At 44.5% G+C, this 22,802-nt stretch overlaps 1 protein-coding gene across 3 annotated transcripts; it reads left to right on the forward strand.

Annotated features, from left to right (window-relative positions):
* Positions 1 to 2,506: 2,506 nt before the first annotated feature.
* Positions 2,507 to 18,025, forward strand: ARMC12 (armadillo repeat containing 12). 3 transcript variants are annotated; one of them, XM_077161588.1, is made up of 6 exons: positions 2,507 to 2,978; positions 3,672 to 3,817; positions 4,036 to 4,170; positions 16,126 to 16,299; positions 16,433 to 16,504; positions 17,659 to 18,025. In XM_077161588.1, exons 1-6 carry the CDS (start codon positions 2,735 to 2,737, stop codon positions 17,983 to 17,985), a joined length of 1,098 nt encoding a protein of 365 aa, XP_077017703.1. In that variant the 5' UTR covers positions 2,507 to 2,734; the 3' UTR covers positions 17,986 to 18,025. The 3 variants fall into 3 exon arrangements, with proteins under 3 accessions (XP_077017703.1, XP_077017704.1, XP_077017705.1); XM_077161589.1 differs by having other exon boundaries at positions 2,520 to 2,897; XM_077161590.1 differs by having other exon boundaries at positions 2,733 to 2,897; positions 3,613 to 3,817.
* The last annotated feature ends 4,777 nt before the right edge of the window (positions 18,026 to 22,802 follow it).

Consider the following 22,802-nt stretch of genomic DNA (forward strand, 5'->3'; position numbering starts at 1 on the left):
GTTTTTTGGAGCATCCGTGAGCTAAGAAAATTGAAATGCCCGCCCCCGCCGCCCCTCCCACCCCCACCAGGGTCCCAGCGCTTCCGGCCGCCTCTTCTCTCTAAGCTCTTTCTTTCTCTAGTCCGCTTTCCCGCTCCTGGGTTGCCTTGGAAACAGTGACGACAGCGTGAGGGTGTGGCCTCTCTCCATCCTCCCTTGGAGCCCTGGGCCCCCTCTGATCTGATCCTGGGGGGTGGATAAGGTTTGGGGTCGTTGCCCTCGTCCTGACCACGCCCACCCGGCCGCCATCCTCGGGAGCGCTGCTCGCCGACTTGCAGACGCCCCCCAAAGCCCCGCACCGCCCCAGTGAACTGGCCGAGGGTCGGGAGCATGCACGCCTGCTGCGTCCCCGTGTCCCTGCTCCAACTTCTTCACCCCACGACCGGCCAGTAGATGCCGAAAACCAGGGCCCAGCACTCAGCCCTGCCCTGCCCCTTCCCGGCGGCCAACCGGCTGGCTCCGCGTTCCAGAGGGGGTGGGCGGGAAGGGGCACCCTAAGGGGGCGCCCGGGCGCCGCGAAAACCGGGAGAGCAGGAGTTAAATAAGGTGCCGGAGCCGGGCGCGGCCGGCTTGGGGGAAGGGAGGGAAGAGAAAGTGAGAGCGGGGGCGGGGGACGGGAGCGAAAGAACATCCTGTGCCCGCCGCCGGATGCGCGCAGGGAGAGGAGGTAGTGCGAGGAGAGAGAGTGCAAGATGAGGAGAGGCCCCGGGCGGGGAAAGGCGCGGTTGGGCCCGCCTCCCCCACCCCACCCCCACCCCCACCCTCCGCCGTCCACCTCCTCTGGGGGCGTTGCCCCTCACCCGCCACTCGTGCTTTCGCCGGATTTGTCCGGGTCCTTACGCCTTCGTAGGAATAACGACATACCAGGAGGCCCTGGAATCTCGTTCCTTGTTCCTGGGCCAGGGTAAGCGCTGGCCGGGGAAGGAGAGGTGTCAAGAGAGTGGGGATCCACTTCGCGGCGTCGGCGGCTCCCAGCCTTTCCTCTCCGCTCTCTGGCTCGCTGCGGGGGCCGCTCGCACGTGTTGAACGTCCCCTGTGCACTGAGAGTTACACCACCTTTTTATTCGGCCCTGAATGCCGCACTTTCAGGCTGTAGATAGGTATTAAGAGATCGGTCTTCTGGATGAGGTCAGAAACCGAGACTAAGATGATGAATTGATTCAAATCCCACACTGCTGGGATTTGATCCCAAGTCCGTCGGACTCCCACAGACTCTTTATTAGAGGGGGAGGATTTTTTCTGTAGCCTCTTCTCTCATGCCCCAAAGTGCTGGGCCCCTCCAGGGTCCCATAATGGCCTAGCACCAGGTCTTACACACACATTAGGCACCCACTAGGGGTAAAGGGCTTCTCTGATGAACCAGGCTGAAATACCCAGTGACAGGATGCTGGTAAAGAGAATGAGGAGGTAGCAATAGGGTTTCTAAGATGGAAAGATGGCTTTTAGGGACAAAGCAGCTCATGGGAATGGAGGGGTCAGGGCTCAGCTTTGCTGGATTTGGTCTTTGTGGGGGCTTCAAGGAGCGCTCTGAAGTCGATCAAGGAAATTGAATGGGTTAAGGGAGTTGGGATTGATTAGCCTGGAGCAGATCGGAGGAGGGGTGGTGAGTGGATGAAAGGGGCTGACAAATGTGTCTTTCAGACCAGGATGCATTTAAGGCAGACTTTCAATGTGATCACTGCCTTCCCACGGCCAATATTTTTGTCCAGGTGAAACCTGCTTATAATAATATTAATGTATCCAGCGTTTGTTGAGGTGTGTGTTAGGCACCGTTTCCAGTGCTTTACTTAATCTTCACAAACAACGCCATGAGGTAGGTAATATTATTTCCATTTTACAGGTGGGAAATTGAGGCACAAAGAGACCACATAACTAAGTCACTGGCTGAACTGGATTTGAACCCCAGCAGTCTGATTAGAGTTCACACTCTCACTCATTAAACTAAACAGCTTCTAGTGTAATGGGGACATCAGCCTTGAAGGTGAGAAGCTGGCACAGACGGCAGAGAGGTGTGTGCTAGGAGCAGCCCACGCCCTTTTGTCTTGGTGAGGGCAGGTAAGGAGTTCAGGGGGTGCTGAGTACATACGGAATCTCAGGTTTCTTTCCAGCCAGTCATTTCAGATTGCTGGATTTGACAGGAAAACAAAGCAAAGCAAGAAAATCAAAAAGCAAATTCCTATAGAGTTACCAGCTTTTAATTTCTACTCCCTAAGAACAGTCAGAACACACATACCACCATCGTTTCACAAAAGAAAGAACATTTAAATCCTCAAATCAGGAAAGATGCCAGAAATGGGCCTCTGCTGCCCTCTGATGGAGGAAAAGCAGCCTCAGGAGCCACCTGTGGGGCCCTACCAACCTGGCCCCCTCAAGAACAGGGGAAGCGAAGTTCCTCCTGCCCCCAGCCGTTTCATCCCACTCCCACCCAAACCCCCCCGCACCCCAACCTGGAGCTTCATTTCTTACAACCTTTGAAGTTGAACCTTCGTCACTCCTTCCAAGTGCCCCTGGCTGACCCCTTTCCCCCATGTGCCACTCTCCACCCTGGATCCCATCAGCACTCTAGTTCCCTTTATTGTCTGGGTTCTGATTCTGGTCCCCTGGTTCCTGGCCCTGCTGGAAAGTTCTGGTTCCGGAATGCCCCTCTCCAGGTGCCTCGGGGCCTACCTCCTGCCCGCAAGGCCGCACCGAGGACATGGGTGTGGGCATTCCCGAGTGCCTGGCGCAACTGGACATCCGCAAAAGTGTAGTGGGCCTGGCCACTGGCGCCGGGGCCATCTACCTGCTCTATAAGGCCATCAAGGCGGCCATAAGATGCCAGCCACCCATCTGCACTGCCTCGCCCATCTGTATCGCCCGTGAGTGTCCGGGCCCTGGGGAGAGGGCGCTGCCCCAGGAGGCTCCCACTTCCGAGGCCTCCACTGTGGGAGGGCTCAAAGGTGACTCCAAGTTCCTCTCTCCTTCCCCTCTCTCTTCCCCATCTTTCTCAAACCTACCCTACAGCCCCCTAGACCAGACCTTGCTAGAGTTGCTAGTTCAGAGTCCCTAGGTCCCTGAGGTAGCACTTAAACGTATTCATAGTGGATCCTCAGGACTCATCTGGCAGATCTGCACATACTGCATTCACTCCAGCTCCCAGGACCACCACTATGTGAATACTGGGCCTCTGCAGCTCTCTCCATCCCTCCCCTGCCTCAGGAACTTGACACTTTAAGGAAAGGGAAAACTGGGGGGACTCCGTGTCCAGAGCTCCATTGATTTATAGGATACCTTGTGCAAATTAGAATAGGAAACCTCATGGTCAAGATTCCTTACTGCCATCTGTTGAGATATTATTGCCATAAACCAATTATGTTGAAATACTACATATTACTGCCATATGCCAGAAATTCTCATAATAATTATACAAATCTATGATATGTATGTTATGAACAATGAAGCGTTAGTCATGGTGTCCTTGCTCAGTACACACCCTGTTCAACTGTACATGGTGGGTCTACACCCATCCAGAAGGCTTCATTTCAGGAAAGGCAAGTGAGCCTTGTCCCCAGGTCCCTCTTCCCTGCTCCCCAGCCCGGTTCTTTCATCACCTCTGAGTCCACAGCCTGAACTGAGTTCGGGTGGCTGTCTAGGCCTGGCGATCGAGCGAGAGCGGCACGGGAGGGACTCAGGCGAGCTCCGGAGGCTCCTCAACTCCCTGGAGTGTAAGCAGGATGAGTACGCCAAGAGTATGATTCTGCACAGTATCACACGCTGTGTGTACTTGCTGGAAGCTGAGGTGAGGAAAGGGAAGCAGGAGGTCCTTGCCCACCAGCCTGGCTCCTCGGGACCACAGCTGATCCCCTGCTCCCCTAACTGGCTGGACTTCATCTTGGGACCTGGTTCTCTCTGGCTGATGGTGGGAGGGTTGTACTGAGGGGTCTCGGTGACATGAGGGGTGGTGGGCTCAGGACACCTGCTTCTCCCACCTGTTCTGTATCTGCCCGCACACTCTAGGCCTCTGCTTGCACTGCTGATGACATCAGGTTGGTGGGCTCCATGCTGGATGACAAGGCCAACAGTGTCAAAATCCAAGCTCTGAATACACTTAAAGCTTTCTCTGGCATCAGAAAATTCAGGCTCAAGATCCAGGTGAGCCCAGGGGCAAGTGACGGGGTGGAACACATAGGCTGTCCATAGTCCATGAGTCCTTTAGAACTGGCAGAGGGTTAAATGAGTCATTTTCCACAAGTTTGTTTGGGTCTGAGCTTGTAGCCCAGAAATAAGTTTTTCCTTGGAAGTAGGAGGGAAAATGGTGATCAAATTCCCAGCAGGGCCTAAAAGCATTTGAACCTCAGGATGAAACTGCACTGGGGCACTAGGGGTGTCTCTGAACCCCAAATACAGAAACTCCCTATCACTGTGTTGGTCAGAGGCGGGTAGCTAGGCCACTGATTCCTCCACTACCTAGAGAAAATGTAAGCCCCCAGCCATCAGTTTCCCCCAGCTTCCTACCATTAAGCCTTTAGTGCCTCTGTTTCTACAGCCATCCTTTACTCCTTTCCTGCTGGTGCCATGAAAATAAATAGCTTTCTTCCTGTCTGTGATCAACATTAGTCTCTGTTCTGGATCTCATGTCCTTCCTCAAGAGCCACTGTCCTTTATTCTCCTCTTGGTCTGATATGGTCTCTCCTGGCCCCTTTCCATTAGCATTTAGCATGCTTTGATCCCTCCCAGTTTTTAAAAAAAGAAAAACAGCAAAATAAACCTCATCCTTGACCTCCAAATCTCCTTCTAGCAAACTGTCTCTCACAAATTAAAAATAAAGTATTAAAAACCTATAAAAATGTATATGTGCATGGTAGCAAGGAAAATAAAACCTATATAACAGCAATCTAGACTAAGAATAGAAAATGATCAATATGTTAAGAAATCCTCCCACATTCCCTTCCCCATTCCCAACCTCCCGCTCCCCAACTGTGGCATTCATTTCCCTGCATTTTTGTATACCAATTCCTAGAGTTTGTTTATAGTTTTACCATATATTTCTGCATCTCTTTATATTCCAACAGGGCAAAGCAGGCAATAAATAAATGAAATATAGTTCATATCCTTGGAAGTGTGCAGCTTGTATTGTTCTGTGTTTGCCTCTCCCCCCACCCCCTGCAGTATCGCAAGATTCTTATTGATGTAGGTGGTTCTGGTTCCTTATTTTTCATTGCTGCATAGTATTCAGTTCTGTGATGATCTTGCCATTTTATTTATCCATTTGCCCATTGGTAGAGCTGATTTAATTGTTTTCAGGCTCTTGTTGTATGCACAGTATGCTGTGAGCATTTTGGTTCAGCTCTCCCCACTATACTAGAGAGGGTTTCTCAAGGGTGTGTGTTTGTAGAGGAGTTGAATGGCTGGGTCAAGCTTTTCCGGATGGGTTTTCCCAGCTTTTCTGGAAGGGTCCTATCAATTTACACCCCCACCAGCAGTGCGTGTTTTGGTTGTGTCATAACTTCACCAATCCCTGGTATTTTTACACTTTAAATTTTTTTTTCTTTTTTTTTTTATTAACGGAAAGAAAAAAAAAGAAATTAACACAACATTTAGAAATCATACCATTCTACATATGCACTCAGTAATTCTTAACATCATCACATAGATGCATGATCATCGTTTCTTAGTACATTTGCATCAGTTTAGAAGAACTAGCAACACAACAGAAAAAGATATAAAATGTTAATATAGAGAAAAGAAATAAAAGTAGTAATAATAGTAAAAAAAAAAAAAACCCTATAGCTCAGATGCAGCTTTATTCAATGTTTTAACATGATTACTTTACAATTAGGTATTATTGTGCTGTCCATTCTCGAGTTCCTGTATCTAGTCCTGTTGCACAGTCCGTATCCCTTCAGCTTCAATCACCCATTATCTTACCCTGTTTCTAACTCCTGCTGGACTCTGTTACCAATGACATATTTCAAGTTTATTCTCGAATGTCCGTTCACATCAGTGGGACCATACAGTATTTGTCCTTTAGTTTTTGGCTGGACTCACTCAGCATAATATTCTCTAGGTCCATCCATGTTATTACATGCTTCATAAGTTTATCTTGTCTTAAAGCTGCATAATATTCCATCGTATGTATATACCACAGTTTGTTTAGCCATTCTTCTGTTGATGGACATTTTGGCTGTTTCCATCTCTTTGCAATTGTAAATAACGCTGCTATAAACATTGGTGTGCAAATGTCCGTTTGTGTCTTTGCCCTTAAGTCCTTTGAGTAGATACCTAGCAATGGTATTGCTGGGTCATATGGCAATTCTATATTCAGCTTTTTGAGGAACCGCCAAACTGCCTTCCACAGTGGTTGCACTATTTGACATTCCCACCAACAGTGGATAAGTGTGCCTCTTTCTCCGCATCCTCTCCAGCACTTGTCATTTTCTGTTTTGTTGATAATGGCCATTCTGGTGGGTGTGAGATGATATCTCATTGTGGTTTTGATTTGCATTTCTCTAATGGCCAGGGACATTGAGCATCTCTTCATGTGCCTCTTGGCCATCCGTATTTCTTCTTCTGGTAGGTGTCTGTTTAAGTCTTTTTCCCATTTTGTAATTGGGTTGGCTGTCTTTTTGTTCTTGAGTTGAACAATCTCTTTATATATTCTGGATACTAGACCTTTATCTGATATGTCATTTCCAAATATTGTCTCCCATTGTGTAGGCTGTCTTTCTACTTTCTTGATGAAGTTCTTTGATGCACAAAAGTGTTTAATTTTTTTTATTTTTTTTTTAATTTTTTTATTAACGGAAAGAAAAGAAAAAAAAAAAAGAAATTAACACAACATTTAGAAATCATACCATTCTACATATGCACTCAGTAATTCTTAACATCATCACATAGATGCATGATCATTGTTTCTTAGTACATTTGCATCGGTTTAGAGGAACTAGCAACACAACAGAAAAAGATATAAAATGTTAATATAAAGAAAAGAAATAAAAGTAGTAGTAATAGTAAAAAACAACAACAACAAACAAACCAACAAGCAAACAAAAACAAAAAAAACCCTATAGCTCAGATGCAGCTTCATTCAGTATTTTAACATGATTACTTTACAATTAGGTATTATTGTGCTGTCCATTTTTGAGTTTTTGTATCTAGTCCTGTTGCACAGTCTGTATCCCTTCAGCTTCAATTACCCATTGTCTTACCCTGTTTCTAACTCCTGCTGAACTCTGTTACCAATGACATATTTCAAGTTTATTCTCGAATGTCCGTTCACAACAGTGGGACCATACAGTATTTGTCCTTTAGTTTTTGGCTGGATTCACTCAGCATAATATTCTCTAGGTCCATCCATGTTATTACATGGTTCATAAGTTTATCTTGTCTTAAAGCTGCATAATATTCCATCGTATGTATATACCACAGTTTGTTTAGCCACTCTTCTGTTGATGGAGATTTTGGCTGTTTCCATCTCTTTGCAATTGTAAATAACGCTGCTATAAACATTGGTGTGCAAATGTCCGTTTGTGTCTTTGCCCTTAAGTCCTTTGAGTAGATACCTAGCAATGGTATTGCTGGGTCGTATGGCAATTCTATATTCAGCTTTTTGAGGAACCGCCAAACTGCCTTCCACAGTGGTTGCACCCTTTGACATTCCTACCAACAGTGAATAAGTGTGCCTCTTTCTCCGCATCCTCTCCAGCACTTGTCATTTTCTGTTTTGTTGATAATGGCCATTCTGGTGGGTGTGGGATGATATCTCATTGTGGTTTTGATTTGCATTTCTCTAATGGCCAGGGACATTGAGCATCTCTTCATGTGCCTCTTGGCCATCCGTATTTCTTCTTCTGGTAGGTGTCTGTTTAAGTCTTTTTCCCATTTTGTAATTGGGTTGGCTGTCTTTTTGTTGTTGAGTTGAATAATCTCTTTATAAATTCTGGATACTAGACCTTTATCTGATATGTCATTTCCAAATATTGTCTCCCATTGTGTAGGCTGTCTTTCTACTTTCTTGATGAAGTTCTCTGATGCCCAAAAGTGTTTAATTTTGAGGAGCTCCCATTTATTTATTTCCTTCTTCAGTGTTCTTGCTTTAGGTTTAAGGTCCATAAAACCACCTCCAGTTGTAAGATCCATAAGATATCTCCCAACATTTTCCTCTAACTGTTTTATGGTCTTAGACCTAATGTTTAGATCTTTGATCCATTTTGAGTTAACTTTTGTATAGGGTGTGAGAGATGGGTCTTCTTTCATTCTTTTGCATATGGATATCCAGTTCTCTAGGCACCATTTATTGAAGAGACTGTTCTGTCCCAGGTGAGTTGGCTTGACTGCCTTATCAAGATCAAATGTCCATAGATGAGAGGGTCTATATCTGAGCACTCTATTCGATTCCATTGGTCGATATATCTATCTTTATGCCAATACCATGCTGTTTTGACCACTGTGGCTTCATAATATGCCTTAAAGTCAGGCAGTGTGAGACCTCCAGCTTCGTTTTTTTTCCTCAAGATACTTTTAGCAATTCGGGGCACCCTGCCCTTCCAGATAAATTTGCTTATTGGTTTTTCTATTTCTGAAAAGTAAGTTGTTGGGATTTTGATTGGTATTGCATTGAATCTGTAAATCCTACTTGGTAGGATGAATCCTACTTGGTCATGATGTATAATTCTTTTAATGTGTTGTTGGATACAATTTGCTAGAATTTTATTGAGGATTTTTGCATCTATATTCATTAGAGAGATTGGTCTGTAGTTTTCTTTTTTTGTAATATCTTTGCCTGGTTTTGGTATGAGGGTGATGTTGGCTTCATAGAATGAATTAGGTAGTTTTCCCTCCACTTCGATTTTTTTGAAGAGTTTGAGGAGAGTTGGTACTAATTCTTTCTGGAATGTTTGATAGAATTCACATGTGAAGCCGTCTGGTCCTGGACTTTTCTTTTTAGGAAGCTTTTGAATGACTAATTCAATCTCTTTACTTCTGATTGGTTTGTTGAGGTCATCTATTTCTTCTTGAGTCAAAGTTGGTTGTTCATGTCTTTCCAGGAACCCGTCCATTTCATCTAAATTGTTGTATTTATTAGCGTAAAGTTGTTCATAGTATCCTGTTATTACCTCCTTTATTTCTGTGAGGTCAGTAGTTATGTCTCTTCTTCCATTTCTGATCTTATTTATTTGCATCCTCTCTCTTCTTCTTTTTGTCAATCTTGCTAAGGGCCCATCAATCTTATTGATTTTCTCATAGAACCAACTTCTGGTCTTATTGATTTTCTCTACTGTTTTCAATTTCATTTATTTCTGCTCTAATCTTTGTTATTTCTTTCCTTTTGCTTGCTTTGGGATTAGTTTGCTGTTCTTTCTCCAGTTCTTCCAAGTGGACAGTTAATTCCTGCATTTTTGCCTTTTCTTCTTTTCTGATAAAGGCATTTAGGGCAATAAATTTCCCTCTTAGCACTGCCTTTGCTGCGTCCCATAAGTTTTGATATGTTGTGTTTTCATTTTCATTTGCCTCTAGGTATTTACTAATTTCTCTTGCAATTTCTTCTTTGACCCACTTGTTGTTTAAGAGTGTGTTGTTGAGCCTCCATGTATTTATGAATTTTCTGGCACTCCGCCTATTATTGATTTCCAACTTCATTCCTCTATGATCCGAGAAAGTGTTGTGTATGATTTCAATCTTTTTAAATTTGTTAAGACTTGCTTTGTGACCCAGCATATGGTCTATCTTTGAGAATGATCCATGAGCACTTGAAAAAAAGGTGTATCCTGCTGTTGTGGGATGTAATGTCCTATAGATGTCTGTTAAGTCTAGCTCATTTATAGTAATATTCAGATTCTCTATTTCTTTATTGATCCTCTGTCTAGATGTTCTGTCCATTGATGAGAGTGGTGAATTGAAGTCTCCAACTATTATGGTATATGTGTCTATTTCCCTTTTCAGTGTTTGCAGTGTATTCCTCACGTATTTTGGGGCATTCTGGTTCGGTGCGTAAATATTTATGATTGTTATGTCTTCTTGTTTAATTGTTCCTTTTATTAGTATATAGTGTCCTTCTTTGTCTCTTTTAACTGTTTTACATTTGAAGTCTAATTTGTTGGATATTAGTATAGCCACTCCTGCTCTTTTCTGGTTGTTATTTGCATGAAATATCTTTTCCCAACCTTTCACTTTCAACCTATATTTATCTTTGGGTCTAAGATGTGTTTCCTGTAGATAGCATATAGAAGGATCCTGTTTTTTAATCCATTCTGCCAGTCTGTGTCTTTTGATTGGGGAATTCAGTCCATTAACATTTAGAGTTATTACTGTTTGGATAATATTTTCCTCTACCATTTTGCCTTTTGTATTCTATATATCATATCTGACTTTCCTTCTTTCTACACTCTTCTCCATGTCTCTCTCTTCTGTCTTTTTGTATCTGACTCTAGTGCTCCCTTTAGTATTTCTTGCAGAGCTGGTCTCTTGGTCACAAATTCTCTCAGTGACTTTTTGTCTGAGAATGTTTTAATTTCTCCCTCATTTTTGAAGGACAATTTTGCTGGATATAGGAGTCTTGGTTGTCAGTTTTTCTCTTTTAGTAACTTAAATATATCATCCCACTGTCTTCTAGCTTCCATGGTTTCTGCTGAGAAATCTACACATAGTCTTATTGGGTTTCCCTTGTATGTGATGGATTGCTTCTCTCTCGCTGCTTTCAAGATCCTCTCTTTCTCTTTGACCTCTGACATTCTAACTAGTAAGTGTCTTGGGGAACGCCTATTTGGGTCTAATCTCTTTGGGGTGCGCTGCACTTCTTGGATCTGTAATTTTAGGTCTTTCATAAGAGTTGGGAAATTTTCAGTGATAATTTCTTCCATTAGTTTTTCTCCTCCTTTTCCCTTCTCTTCTCCTTCTGGGACACCCACAACATGTATATTTGTGCGGTTCACATTGTCCTTGAGTTCCCTGATACCCTGTTCAAATTTTTCCATTCTTTTCCCTATAGTTTCTGTTTCTTTTTGGAATTCAGATGTTCCATCCTCCAAATCACTAATTCTATCTTCTGTCTCTTTAAATCTATCATTGTAGGTATCCATTGTTTTTTCCATCTTTTCTACTTTGTCCTTCACTTCCATAAGTTCTGTGATTTGTTTTTTCAGTTTTTCTATTTCTTCTTTATGTTCAGCCCATGTCCTCTTCATGTCCTCCCTCAATTTATCGATTTCGTTTTTGAAGAGGTTTTCCATTTCTGTTCGTATATTCAGCATTAGTTGTTTCAGCTCCTGTATCTCATTTGAACTATTGGTTTGTTCCTTTGACTGGGCCATATTTTCAATTTTCTGAGCGTGATCCGTTATCTTCTGCTGGCATCTGGGCATTTAGTCAGATTTCCATGGGTGTAAGACCCCGCAGGTTCAAAGATTTTTCTGTGAAATCTCTGGGTTCTGTTTTTCTTATCCTGCCCAGTAGGTGGCGCTCGTGGCACACGTTTGTCTACGGGTTCCACCAGTGAAAGTTGCTGTGGGTCCTTTAACTCTGGAAAACTCTCGCCGTAGGGGAGGTTCGGCATCCGAAGTGTCTTGGAAGAGTGCCAGCCGGCCCGGGGTTCCGAACGCGGGGAGGGTCACCGGCGCCGCAGCACGGGAAAGCGCCCGACCGAATTTCCTAGTAGGCCTGGGGCGCCAAGCGTGGCGGGAGGGCACCAGCTGTCGCAGCCCGGGAGAGTGCACTGTTCCCAGCCGGACCTGGGAGTCACGTGTTTGGAAGGGACCCCTGGTCACCGTTCTCCACAGTCTGGGGACCTCCGACCCAACTCTCCCAGTTGGTCCGGGGGGCCCCACGCAGTGGGGGCGCCAGCCGCTGTGGCCCAAGGGGACCGCCCGCCCAACTCCGCCAGCTGGCCTGGGAAGGAGGAAGGGAGGGACTCCGGCCGCCTGCCGTCCCGCCTGGGAAAGCCCACGCCCCTCGGCGATCTCACTGGAGCCGGCTCTCCCAGACAGTCAGCCGTTCCAGGATGGGGTACACCATCCCCTTGATCTCCGTCGTAGCTCTGGGAGCTGCCCTGTATTGTCTCCACTCCCCCAGTAACTGCTCCGGAGGAGGAAAGGTGAGGGTGGCAAGGCTGTCGAGGCCGGCGGCGGAGGAGCCGGTGAAGGCGGAAGAGGGCACGGTGGTGGTTGGAGAGCCGCCGGAGCAGGAGGGGGAAGAGGCGTGGGCGCCGCGCGCCGGGCCGGCGGACAAAGAGAGCCACTTTAAAATTTTTGCCATCAAATATTTTTTTTAGCGGGGTGGTGATGGGGTTTCTACTTCATCTCTGGATCCTCTCATTTTCTCTTGGACAGTGATTCTGGAGTATATCAAAAATCACCTAAAGAGCTGGGTAAAAATGAAAATTTCATGGCCCTGCACTCTGTCCAGTTTGATAGAGGAGCTGTGTTTTTCACAGTCCTGCCCCTCCCCCCACCCCTGGAAATTGTGATGCGAGTGGCCTGAGTACTGCTCCCTCTTTCCCCAGTGTTTGTACCTGAGAATTTGACACCTCTCTCCCTCTCTCTCTCCTCTCTCTCTCCTCTCTCTCTCTCTCTCTCTCTCTCTTCCTCTCCCCACCCTACCCCCTCTCTGAAAGCAGCCACTCCCTGGTCCTCTTAATCTCTTTGTGCTTTCCCCAGCCCACTGTCTGCAGCCTGGGTCATCTCCTACCTCCAATCCCAAGACCAACTGCTCTTGAGCACATCACTTAGATAACTCAGAGGTCTTCTAACCCAGTATGGCCAAAATGGAGTTCTGCGCCCTTCCCTAAGTCAAACCATCCTTCTCCAGAGGGATTGGATCACTTCAGCCCCTGCTGGGTCTTCCTCGAGTCTCTCAGCAGAAAGTGCCATCGGCTTCGTCTACTTCTTACCCCAACCCTTATGTGGGATGTTTCCTGCTCTGCTCTCCCACACCCTGGCCTCTGCACCTGGTGTTCCCTCCACCTGAAACTCCACCCCAGACTTGCTAACTCCTACCTGTCCTTCATGTCTCCGTAGACAGGGTTTGGGGAAGGGAGGAACAGGAGCAGGGAGCCTTCCCCCCCACCCCGGCCATGTTCCCACAAAGACACAACTTGTAAGGTTATCTGCCTTTGGAAATACTTCTTGGCACAAGTATCTTGCCTTCCAGAACCCAAGATCCCTTTATTCATTGAACAAATGTTCATTGAGCACCTACTATGTGCCAGAGCTCTGTTCTAGGCACTGCAGAACAGAACAGAAAAGATCCCTTTCCTGCTGGAGCTTATATTCTGACAGGGCAAGATAAGCAATAATAAGTAAAATGCACGGTGTGTTACACATGTGCCAGGTGTGGTGGAGAAAAACAAAATACAGGGGGATTAGAAGGACTGGGATGGGGGTGGTACTGCAGTTTTAAAGGAGAAAATCTTGGGCTCCCAGTTTGTAGACACCACACCCAAAGCACAGTCCATAGAAGTAAAATTAATAAGTTAAACTTTGTCAAAGTTAGAAATGTGCTCTGTGAAAGACACTGATAAAAGGATGAAAAGACAAGCAACGGACTAGGAGAAAATCTTTGCAAACCACATATCTGACAAAGGACTCATATTTAGTTATGTAAAGGACTCTCAAAATTCAGTGTTAAACAAAGAAGGATCCAACCAGAAAATGGGCAAAAGATAACTTTTATTTCACTGAAGAGGATATATGGATGGCAATTAAACACATGAAAATATGTTCAACATCACTAATCATTAGGGAAATGCAAGTTAAGACTACCATGAGTGTGAGAGTGCACACACACATAATAAAAAGCTGAAATAAGTGACAGTACCAAATGCTGATGTCTCATACATTCTAATGGTACTGGCATCCTGGAAAATAGTTTGGCAGTTTCTTTAAATGTACACTTATTGTACAGTCCAGTAATTGCACTCCTAGGCACCTCTCCTGGAGAAATGAAAACATATCTATTTAATACAAAAACCTATTCAGAGTGCTTGTAGCAACTTTACTGGTAATAATAAAAAACTGGAAATGATCTAGCTAGCTGCCAGAATACAAAATACCAGAAATGGAATGGCTTTTATAAGGGGGACTTTATTAACTTGCAAGTTTACAGTTCTAAGGCCATGAAAATGTCCCAATTAAAGTAAGTATATAAAAATGTCCAAATTAAGCACCAACAAGAGGTTACCTTCACTCAAGAAAGAGCAATGAAGTTCAGGGTTTTCTGTCAACTGGAAAGACACATGGTGAACATGGCAACATCTGCTAGCTTTCTCTACAGGCTTCTTGCTTCATGACACCCCCCGGGGCGTATTCCTTCTTCATCGCCAAAGGTCTCTGGCTGAGTTCTGCTATTTCTGATTCTCTCTCCCAAATGTTTCCTCTTTTGAAGGATTTCAGTAAACCAATCAAGACCCACCTGGAATGGGTGGAGTCAACTACAGAGAATCCATCTAATCAAAAGTTACCACCCAGAATTGACCGGGTCACATCACCATGGGAACAATAAAAAAGCTTCCAGCCAGCAATGTTGGATGAGGTTAAGAGATATGGCTTTTCTGTGATCCGCCACAAATTCAAACTGGTACAATATGTGAAATAAGCTGTGGTGTGCACATTCGTGTCTCAAAAGGTTATATATTGTAGGATTCTATTTCTATGAAATTTCTCAAATGACAAAATTGTAGAACTGGAAAACAGATCAGTGGTTGCCATGGGTCAGGAATGGTGTGGGGGAGGGGGCTGGGATGATTATGGGATGGAGATCTGTGTGGTGATGAAACAGTTCTGTATCTTGTTTGCAATGGTGGCTACATGAATCTATCTATCTATCTATCTATATGATAAAATTACACAGAACTCTATATACACATTGTACCAATATTGATTTCCTGGTTTTGATAGATGCAACCAATGGGAAAAATTGGGTGAAGTATACATGGGACTTCTTTGGACTATTTTTGTAACCGCTTGTGAATTTATAATTTTTTTCAAACTAAAAAGTTATATATAAAAAAGGTGTGTTACATGGTATAGTAGTATGGAGAAAGCAAGATGGGGGATAAGGAAGGCTGGGATGGGAATGGTCTTGCAGTTTTTAAGGGATGATTAGAGAAAAAGTGACACAAAGTCTTGAAGGAGGTAAGACAGCGAGCTGTGAATAGCTGGGGGGAGAGTGTTCCAAGCAAAGGGAAGAGGCTGTACAAAATCCCTGAGAGGTGTGTACCTGGCATGTTCAAGGAATAGCAGGAGGCCAATGTGTTGGGAGCCGCAGGAGCAGAGAGAAAGGAGATGAGGGTGAAGAACTCGTGGGGGACGAGGTAGATCATACAAACCTTGTAAGCCTCTGTAAGGACTCATGCTTTTACCCTGAAGCAAATGGGGCCCTTGAGCAGAACAGTGCCCACTCTGAAGTGTCTGCTGCACTGAAAATAGATTGAAGGTGGGGGGTGAGGGTGGAAACAGGGAGACAGGATACAGAAATTTGAACGAGAGATGATGGTGGCTTGGAACAGGGTGGTAGAAGGAGGCGTGGTGAGAAGAGGCTTAATTGTTGATCTATTTTGAATGTAGAGGCATCAGGATTTCCTGAAGGATCGGAAAAGGGGTGTGAGAGAAAGTCAAGGCTTTGGCCCTAAGCAAACAGAAGGAAAGTGTAACCAGGGAAGTCTGTGGAAGGAGCGGGTTTGTGGAGGAAGGTGTGTTTGACTGTGAGACGTCTGTCAGATATTCCAGGAGAGAAGTGAACTGACAACTGAATACATGAGTCTGGAGCAAAGGGGGAGAGGTCTGGGCTGGTCATGGAAGCTTGAGGGTAATCGGCATTTGGACGGGATTTAACACTGTGAGTCTGGAAGATATTACCAAGGGAGTGTTGTAGATAGAGAAGGGGAGGCTGGGCAGAAGAACCAGAAAAGAAGTCTGTGGAAGAGTAGCCAAATGAGGAAAGAATTTCAGGGAGGCCAGGTGTGGTCAACTCAGTCAAATGATGTTGAGAGTTCAAGTTGGAGAGAATTGTCCAGTGGAGTCACAGGTGGGGGCAGCAGAGGATGAAGATGGGGGCTGAGCAGTTGGTGGTGGGCAATGCCTTATAAGAGCAGACCCTCCCCTTCCTCCCACCCAGGAGCACTCCATCAAGGTTCTGGAACTGATCTCTACTATCTGGGACTCAGAGCTGCACATTGCCGGCCTCAGACTCCTCAACAACCTCCCGCTGCCCGACTTCGTGCACCCACAGCTGCGACGGGTGATGCCCGCCTTGATGGAGATCCTGCAGTCAGACTACATCCTGGCACAGGTGCCCGAGGACCATGGTCATAGACCCACCCCGCCCCCGGCTGGCCCTGGGAGGGAGAAGGAGAGATTTGTGCCTTCCCTGCTCAGGCCCAGACTCACTTGCCCTCTCATGCTTTATTCTTTCCTCTATCCAGGTGCAAGCTACGCGACTGCTGAGCCACCTGGCACAGAAGAACGACCTTCTCTATGATATTCTCAACTGCCAGGTGAGAAAGGAACTGAAGAGGGTCTCAGGTATTGGGAAAGGAAGAGTCATGCATTCTCCAAACAGACTTAGCTCTGAAGACAATGTCTTGTTCCTCCTAATCCCTCTAAACTAGATGCATTGAAAACTGACCCCTCTTCCTTTCCCTCAATAGAATGAAAACCCATCTTGTTGGGAAGGGGTTCTCCTCTTGAGGGACATTTTGGGATCAGGAAAAAGCGACTTAAACTACAGTTAGCTATAAAGGAGGGCTGGATAATTGCTCCCGATAATCCTCACACAGGGACAGAGATTGATTGAGGGAGGTTCAGTCTCTGTGTTTCTACAAAAATGGGGAGCAAAAGGGAATGTGGCAGTGATAATGCAGCAGGGAATGTGACTCTTAGAAGTTCCAACCGGAAATGACGCTCACCACTTCTGCTCGCATTTCATTGGGAGATATTATTAGGAATAGAAAGCAGTTCAATTCACCAGAAGGATAAAGCAACTCTAAACCTGTATATACCTAATAACATAACCTCAAATTACATATGGCAAGACTTGATCCAACATTTAAGAAGAATCTACCACCACAGGGAGAGATTTGAGAGATTTTAACTCTTCTTGCAGCAGTTGACAAATAAAAATCTAAAAGTAATATGGTATGCTTGCTGTGAATAATACAAACAACAAGCTTGAGCCATTAGACAGACTAAGAACTCTGGTCTCAACAATTATTAAATGCAAATTCCTTTCAAGCACACATAAAGCATTGATAAAAATTTACTACACACTAAGCTTTAAAGTTGATGTCTCAACAAAGTTCCCAGAATCAGTATTACCGTATCACAATCATGTTTTATGACCACAACGCAATTAAGTTCGCGAATGATGAGTGCACGGGTGGTTCAGTGGTAGGATGCTCCCCTTCCGTGGGGGAAAGGCGGGTTTGATTCCTGGACCACGCACCCAAAAACAAACAAATAAATAAATAAACAAAAATGTTAGCCAACGATAATTAAAGGAAAACTTTAAAAATCTCTGCCCCCTTGGATCTGAAACGTAGGTGTGTTGGTGAGTTGAGGTAGTGGGTGGACAGAAGACTGGGAACAGAAGAGCTGCATTCTGACGCTTTCCTGGGATTTCATCCCTGCCCTCTCTCCATCCCCGCCATAGGTGCACTCCAACTTCCTGAGCCTATTCCAGTCCTCCCAGCCAGGGAGTCTGCTGTTTGAGGTGCTGGTGTTTGCGGAGCGACTGAGCGAGGGCCGGAACTCGCCCCACTACCACGCGGTGCAGTGGCATTACAATGAGCAGTCTCTGCACGAAGCCCTGTTTGGGGAAGAGTCGCGGCTGGCAGACCGGCTGCTCAGCCTGGTCATCCACCCCGAGGAGGAGGTGCAGATCCAGGCCTGCAAGGTCATAGTCAGCCTGCAGTGCCCCCCGGACTTGGGGGCCCGACCCTCCTCCTGCCAACCCAGTTCTTCCTACTTTACTAACTAATGGGGAATAAAATTAAGGAGAGCCAATAAATGAGTATGGGAGAGAAGCTTGGCGGGCAGTGTCTGTCCAGGGCCTTCCAGGGCAGGGGCTAGATTTCATCCAGCGTAACCCCTACCCCAGAGTGTGACGTGGCCAGGGAACGTCACCCAAAACACATCCTCATTTCCACATATGCTCTTTGAGGGGACAGACTCCCTCCAATCTTGCTGCTTTTCAAATTTTAACGTGGAACCAATGCTTTCAGGGATTTAGGAGAGGGCAGGTTTGGGGACTGAGAGCAAAGACAATCAACAAGAGGCAGTATAACACTGGTTTAGTCAGAATGGGCTAGGCCAGGCTGCAGTAACAAACAGCTCCCAAAATCTCTGGCTTAAAATGACAAAAGTTTATTTTATTCACATTGTATGTCCATCACAGTTCCACAGTTCAGATGTGGAGAGAGGCGCGTGTCTGTTCTACATCTTCCTCACTTAGAGACCAAGGTTGAAGGAGGCCCCATCATTGTGTTTCTACAACTACTAGGGAAGAAAAAGGGAATGTGGCGGAGATAATCAGCTCTTAAAGTTCCATCCAGAGATTATATTTACCACTTCTGGTTATATTTCGTTGACCAAAGCGGTGGGGAAAATAAATCTTACCATTGCCCAAGGAAGAGAACAGAACATATTTGCAGAACAGAATTAAAGGCAGTGAAGTGTAGGCATATGTTCTAGTTTGCTAGCTGCCAGAATGCAATATACCAGAAACTGAATGGCTTTTAAAAGGGGTGATTTAATGAGTTGCTAGTTTACAGTTCTAAGGCCGAGAAAATGTCCCCATTACAACAAGTCTATAGTAATGTCCAATCAAAGGCATCCAGGGAAAGATACCTTGGTTCAAGAAGGCCGATGAAGTTCAGGGTTTCTCTCTCATCTGGAAAGGCACATGGTGAACACGGTCAGGGCTCCTCTCTCAGCTGGAAGGGCACATGGCAAATACAGCATCATCTGCTAGCTTTCTCTCCTGGCTTCCTATTTCATGAAGCTCCCCGGGAGGCACTTTCCTTCTTCAACTCCAAAGGTTGCTGGCTCGTGGACTCTGCATCGTGGTGCTGCAGCATTCTCTGCTCTCTCTGAGTCTCTCATTCTCCAAAATGTTTCCTCTTTTATAGGACTCCAGTAAACCAATCAATACCCACCCAAATGGGTGGAGACATGTCGTCCCTTAATCCAGTTTAACAACCATTCTTGACTAAACCACATCAACCAGGGAGATGATCTCATTACAGTTTCAAATATACAGTATTGAATAGGGATGATTCTACCTTTATGAAATGGGATTTATATTAAAACATGGCTTTCTTAGGGGGCAAATATCCTTTCAAACCAGCACAGCATATTAAGAGTGAGAGCTCTGGAGTCAAGACTGCTAGATCTGAATACCTGTTCTGTCTGTCACTTAGTAGCCGTGTGATCTTGGGCAAGCCATTTACACAGCTTCATGAGGCAGTTGGAAAGATTATGTAATCCAGTGAATGTGAGGTCCTTTGCACAACTGTTACTGGATAAAAGCTGTGGATTCTTTTGCCTGACACATTCAGTAACCAACTCCTGAGACATTGGAGTTTCAAAGAGAGAAACAGTTTATTACTATGCACTTAGTAGGAGAGCAGATGGCCTAGTAGCCCAAAATTTGTTTCCCTGCGTTTAGGGAGTTCAAGGTTTTTAAGTATTTTAGCAAGGGGAGATGAGGTCATTTCAAATAGCAAGTTCAAAGCAGAAAAAGGGACAGCGTTATCATTTCAATAGGAGAATATAAGTTGAAAGGATGCGAGGCAGCGCTATCACTTCAGTGCAATAGGTGTAAGCCAAAAGGAAAGGAGACAGGTTATCTTTCAATAGCAGAGTCTAGCTGATATGATTTACACATGTCCAGGGCTGAAGCTAGTTAATGGCTGACTTCAAATTCTTCATTAGCACCTTTGCCCTGCCAGGAAAATGACCAGATAAAGGGCATAACAGCTCTTACAGTCACAAAGCCACAAGATAAGGGCTTTTTACAATCATTTCAGATATAAGGGCAGCTGGATTACAATTCAGAGGTTTCAGGAATCTCCCTCTGTCTACTCCAATATATCAGAAAGCGAAAAGGAATATCTAGATAATGATTCGGTAGTCAAAATTATCCCTTAAATCCTAATTTCTTCATTACATAATGCTCTGTATACAGAGGATTTTATCAAATATTGACTCCTAGCTATGAAATCATTGAGAAACTAAAAGATTAGCACCAGAAAGGGCTTTGGAGAGCAACACATCTAATGTTTTCCCAGCCTCTCTGGATTACAGGCACTAAGGAGTTCCCAGAGCCTTTTATGGAGCACCTTGAATGCCACTGGATCTTAGCTTTTGAAACCAGATAAAGGGTTTTTTTTGGTGATGGTGATGTGGAATAGATGAGTATGGGCTAATCCGAGAGAGTCATTTCCTACAGAGGGGCCATCCATGCCACATCTAAAGTTTGACATGTTACCTCTGTGCAGACAACCATGACCAGATCTGAACCAACAGTTCTTGTTTCTCAACTGAGTTCAGGTAGGAGGCTGTACCTTCCCATTTCTTAGAAGCCCTGTGGCCACCCCAGTTGAACGTGTTAAAAACCAACATCCTGCCTACCCTCAGTCAGCTCTCTGTGTGTCTGCCCACATCACCAGCTAGGAATTGGGCATCACCTTCAAATTATTCTTTCCACCACTGCAACCAGTGTTTCAGAGCATCTTATTTACACCTTATCCCCCATACCAGGAATTTTCCTACGTCTGGTCTCCATCCTTTCCAACCTTACATACACCAGGCTAATCTTAGCCTCCTGCATTGCACCATCCTCAAAAATCTTCAGGGATTCCCCCATTGCCCTAGTGAACATTTTCTCAACCCCATAACTAAGTCACATGATCTGACAAGTATAAATGTACCTACAGGGAAATCAGGTTGGTTATCCTTGAAGATAATTTGACTGGATCCCTTTTTTTCACGATAGAGCCAAATGAATTTGTTTTTCACAGTCTGTTCATCTTGACCGCCACTAGCCTATTATGCCAAATCTCTGCTGCAGCCAAACTGGAGCAAGTTAGTCACTATTGTTCTAATCATAGCGTGTGTGATATGATTAGAACTCCAAGCTTTTGATATAACCTTACCCCTGCTGAGAAAGCCCTTTGCGATAGATGATAAAGACCAAGATGGTACAATCTAGGAATGCCTAGAGTGTATAATGATAGTGACTAAATGTATAAATTTTAAAATGTTTTTGTATGAGGAAGAACAAAGGAATGCCATTAGTGCAGGGTGCTGAAAATAGATGGTAATTCATATTTTAAAATTTTAACTTATGTTTGAGACTAAAGCAAAAAGTGTTTATTTGATACAAAATTTATATTTTGACTAGTGCAGTTCCTAATATAACTTATGTGAACAGCTTAATTGAACACCATAAGTACATGGAACCTTGAGTAGGGCATGAGATTTTGTAGGTTTGTCCAGAGTGATGCCCAGATAAATCCCAGAGTGATTTGAACAGCGAGCAAAAAAGTATTTGCAAAGTCCTCTTGGGGGAATGGTGAGAGAGGGAGAAAATTCAACTTCCCCAAGGAGAGAATTCTTAATATTCTCACAAGCAGTGGGGACAACCAAAGCAATTGGCTGGGTCCCTAATCTTGGGGTTTGTTCATATGAAACTTAACCCCACAAAGGTTAAGTAGGTCAGGCCTACTTAAAATTAGGCCTAAGAGTCACCCCCAAGAGAACCTCTTTTGTTGCTCAGTCGTGGCCTCTCTCTCTAGCCAACACAAGCAAACTCACCACCCTCCCCCGTCTACGTGGGACATGACTCCCAGGGGTGTGGACCTTCCTGGCAACATGGGACAGAAATCCTAGAATGAGCTGGGACTCAGCATGAAGAGATTGAGGAAAACTTCTTGACCAAAAGGGGGAAGAGTGAAATGAGAAAAAATAAAGTGTCAATGGTTGAGAGATTCCAAACATAGTTGAGAGGTTATCCTGGAAGCTATTCTTACACATTAAACAGAGATCAACTTGTTAGTCAAGAAGTAAGGGAGTTTCGGAGTTTCCGGGAACTGCCTAAAAATGACAGCTTGTTCTAGTAGCCATGTTTCTTGAAGTTGATTGTATAATGATATAGTTTTCACAATGTGACTGTGTGATTGTGAAAACCTTGTGTCTGATGCTCCTTTTATCTACCTTATCAATATACGAGTAAAACATATGGCATAAAAATAAATAACAGGAGGAACAAATGTTAAAATAAATGTAGTAGATTGAAATGCTAGTGATCAATGCAAGGGAGGGGTAAGGGGTATGGTATTATGAATTTTTTTCTGTTGTCTTTTTATTTCCCTTTCTGAATTGATGCAAATGTTCTAAGAAATGATCATGATGAACATGCAATTATGTGATGATATTGGGAAATACTGATTATATATGTAGAACGGAATGAGCAGATGTTAAGAATGTTTGTGTTTGTTTGTTGCTATATATATATTGTTAAATTTAAAAATTAAAAAAAAAAGAAAGCCCTTTACATTGAGCTGTGTCCTATAGTGTCATCAAAGTTCAACTGTGTCTCACTGCAGCCTAGAATTTTTCTCAACTATACCAGCCCTTGGTGCTTCCTGCAGCACTTCTGCACTTCTCATTTGGCAAATTAAACCTTGCATCTTATAAAGCTTGTTCTTTTTGCACTAGATTATATCTGACTGCTTCTCAGTGCTTTGAAGGACAGCTTGCTCAGTAAGAACATAATGGTAATGAAAGCAGAAT

This window comes from Tamandua tetradactyla, chromosome 5 (assembly GCF_023851605.1).
Source record: "Tamandua tetradactyla isolate mTamTet1 chromosome 5, mTamTet1.pri, whole genome shotgun sequence".
Classification (NCBI taxonomy): domain Eukaryota; kingdom Metazoa; phylum Chordata; class Mammalia; order Pilosa; family Myrmecophagidae; genus Tamandua; species Tamandua tetradactyla.

Excerpts from the sequence above, each read along its gene's own strand:
- ARMC12 (XM_077161588.1), top strand. The coding sequence starts at position 2,735 with ATGGGTGTGGGCATTCCCGAGTGCCTGGCGCAACTGGACATCCGCAAA. Across the intron at positions 2,979-3,671 it reads CACTGTGGGAGGGCTCAAAG|GCCTGGCGATCGAGCGAGAG; the intron begins GTGACTCCAAGT and ends GTGGCTGTCTAG. Across the intron at positions 4,171-16,125 it reads AATTCAGGCTCAAGATCCAG|GAGCACTCCATCAAGGTTCT; the intron begins GTGAGCCCAGGG and ends CCTCCCACCCAG.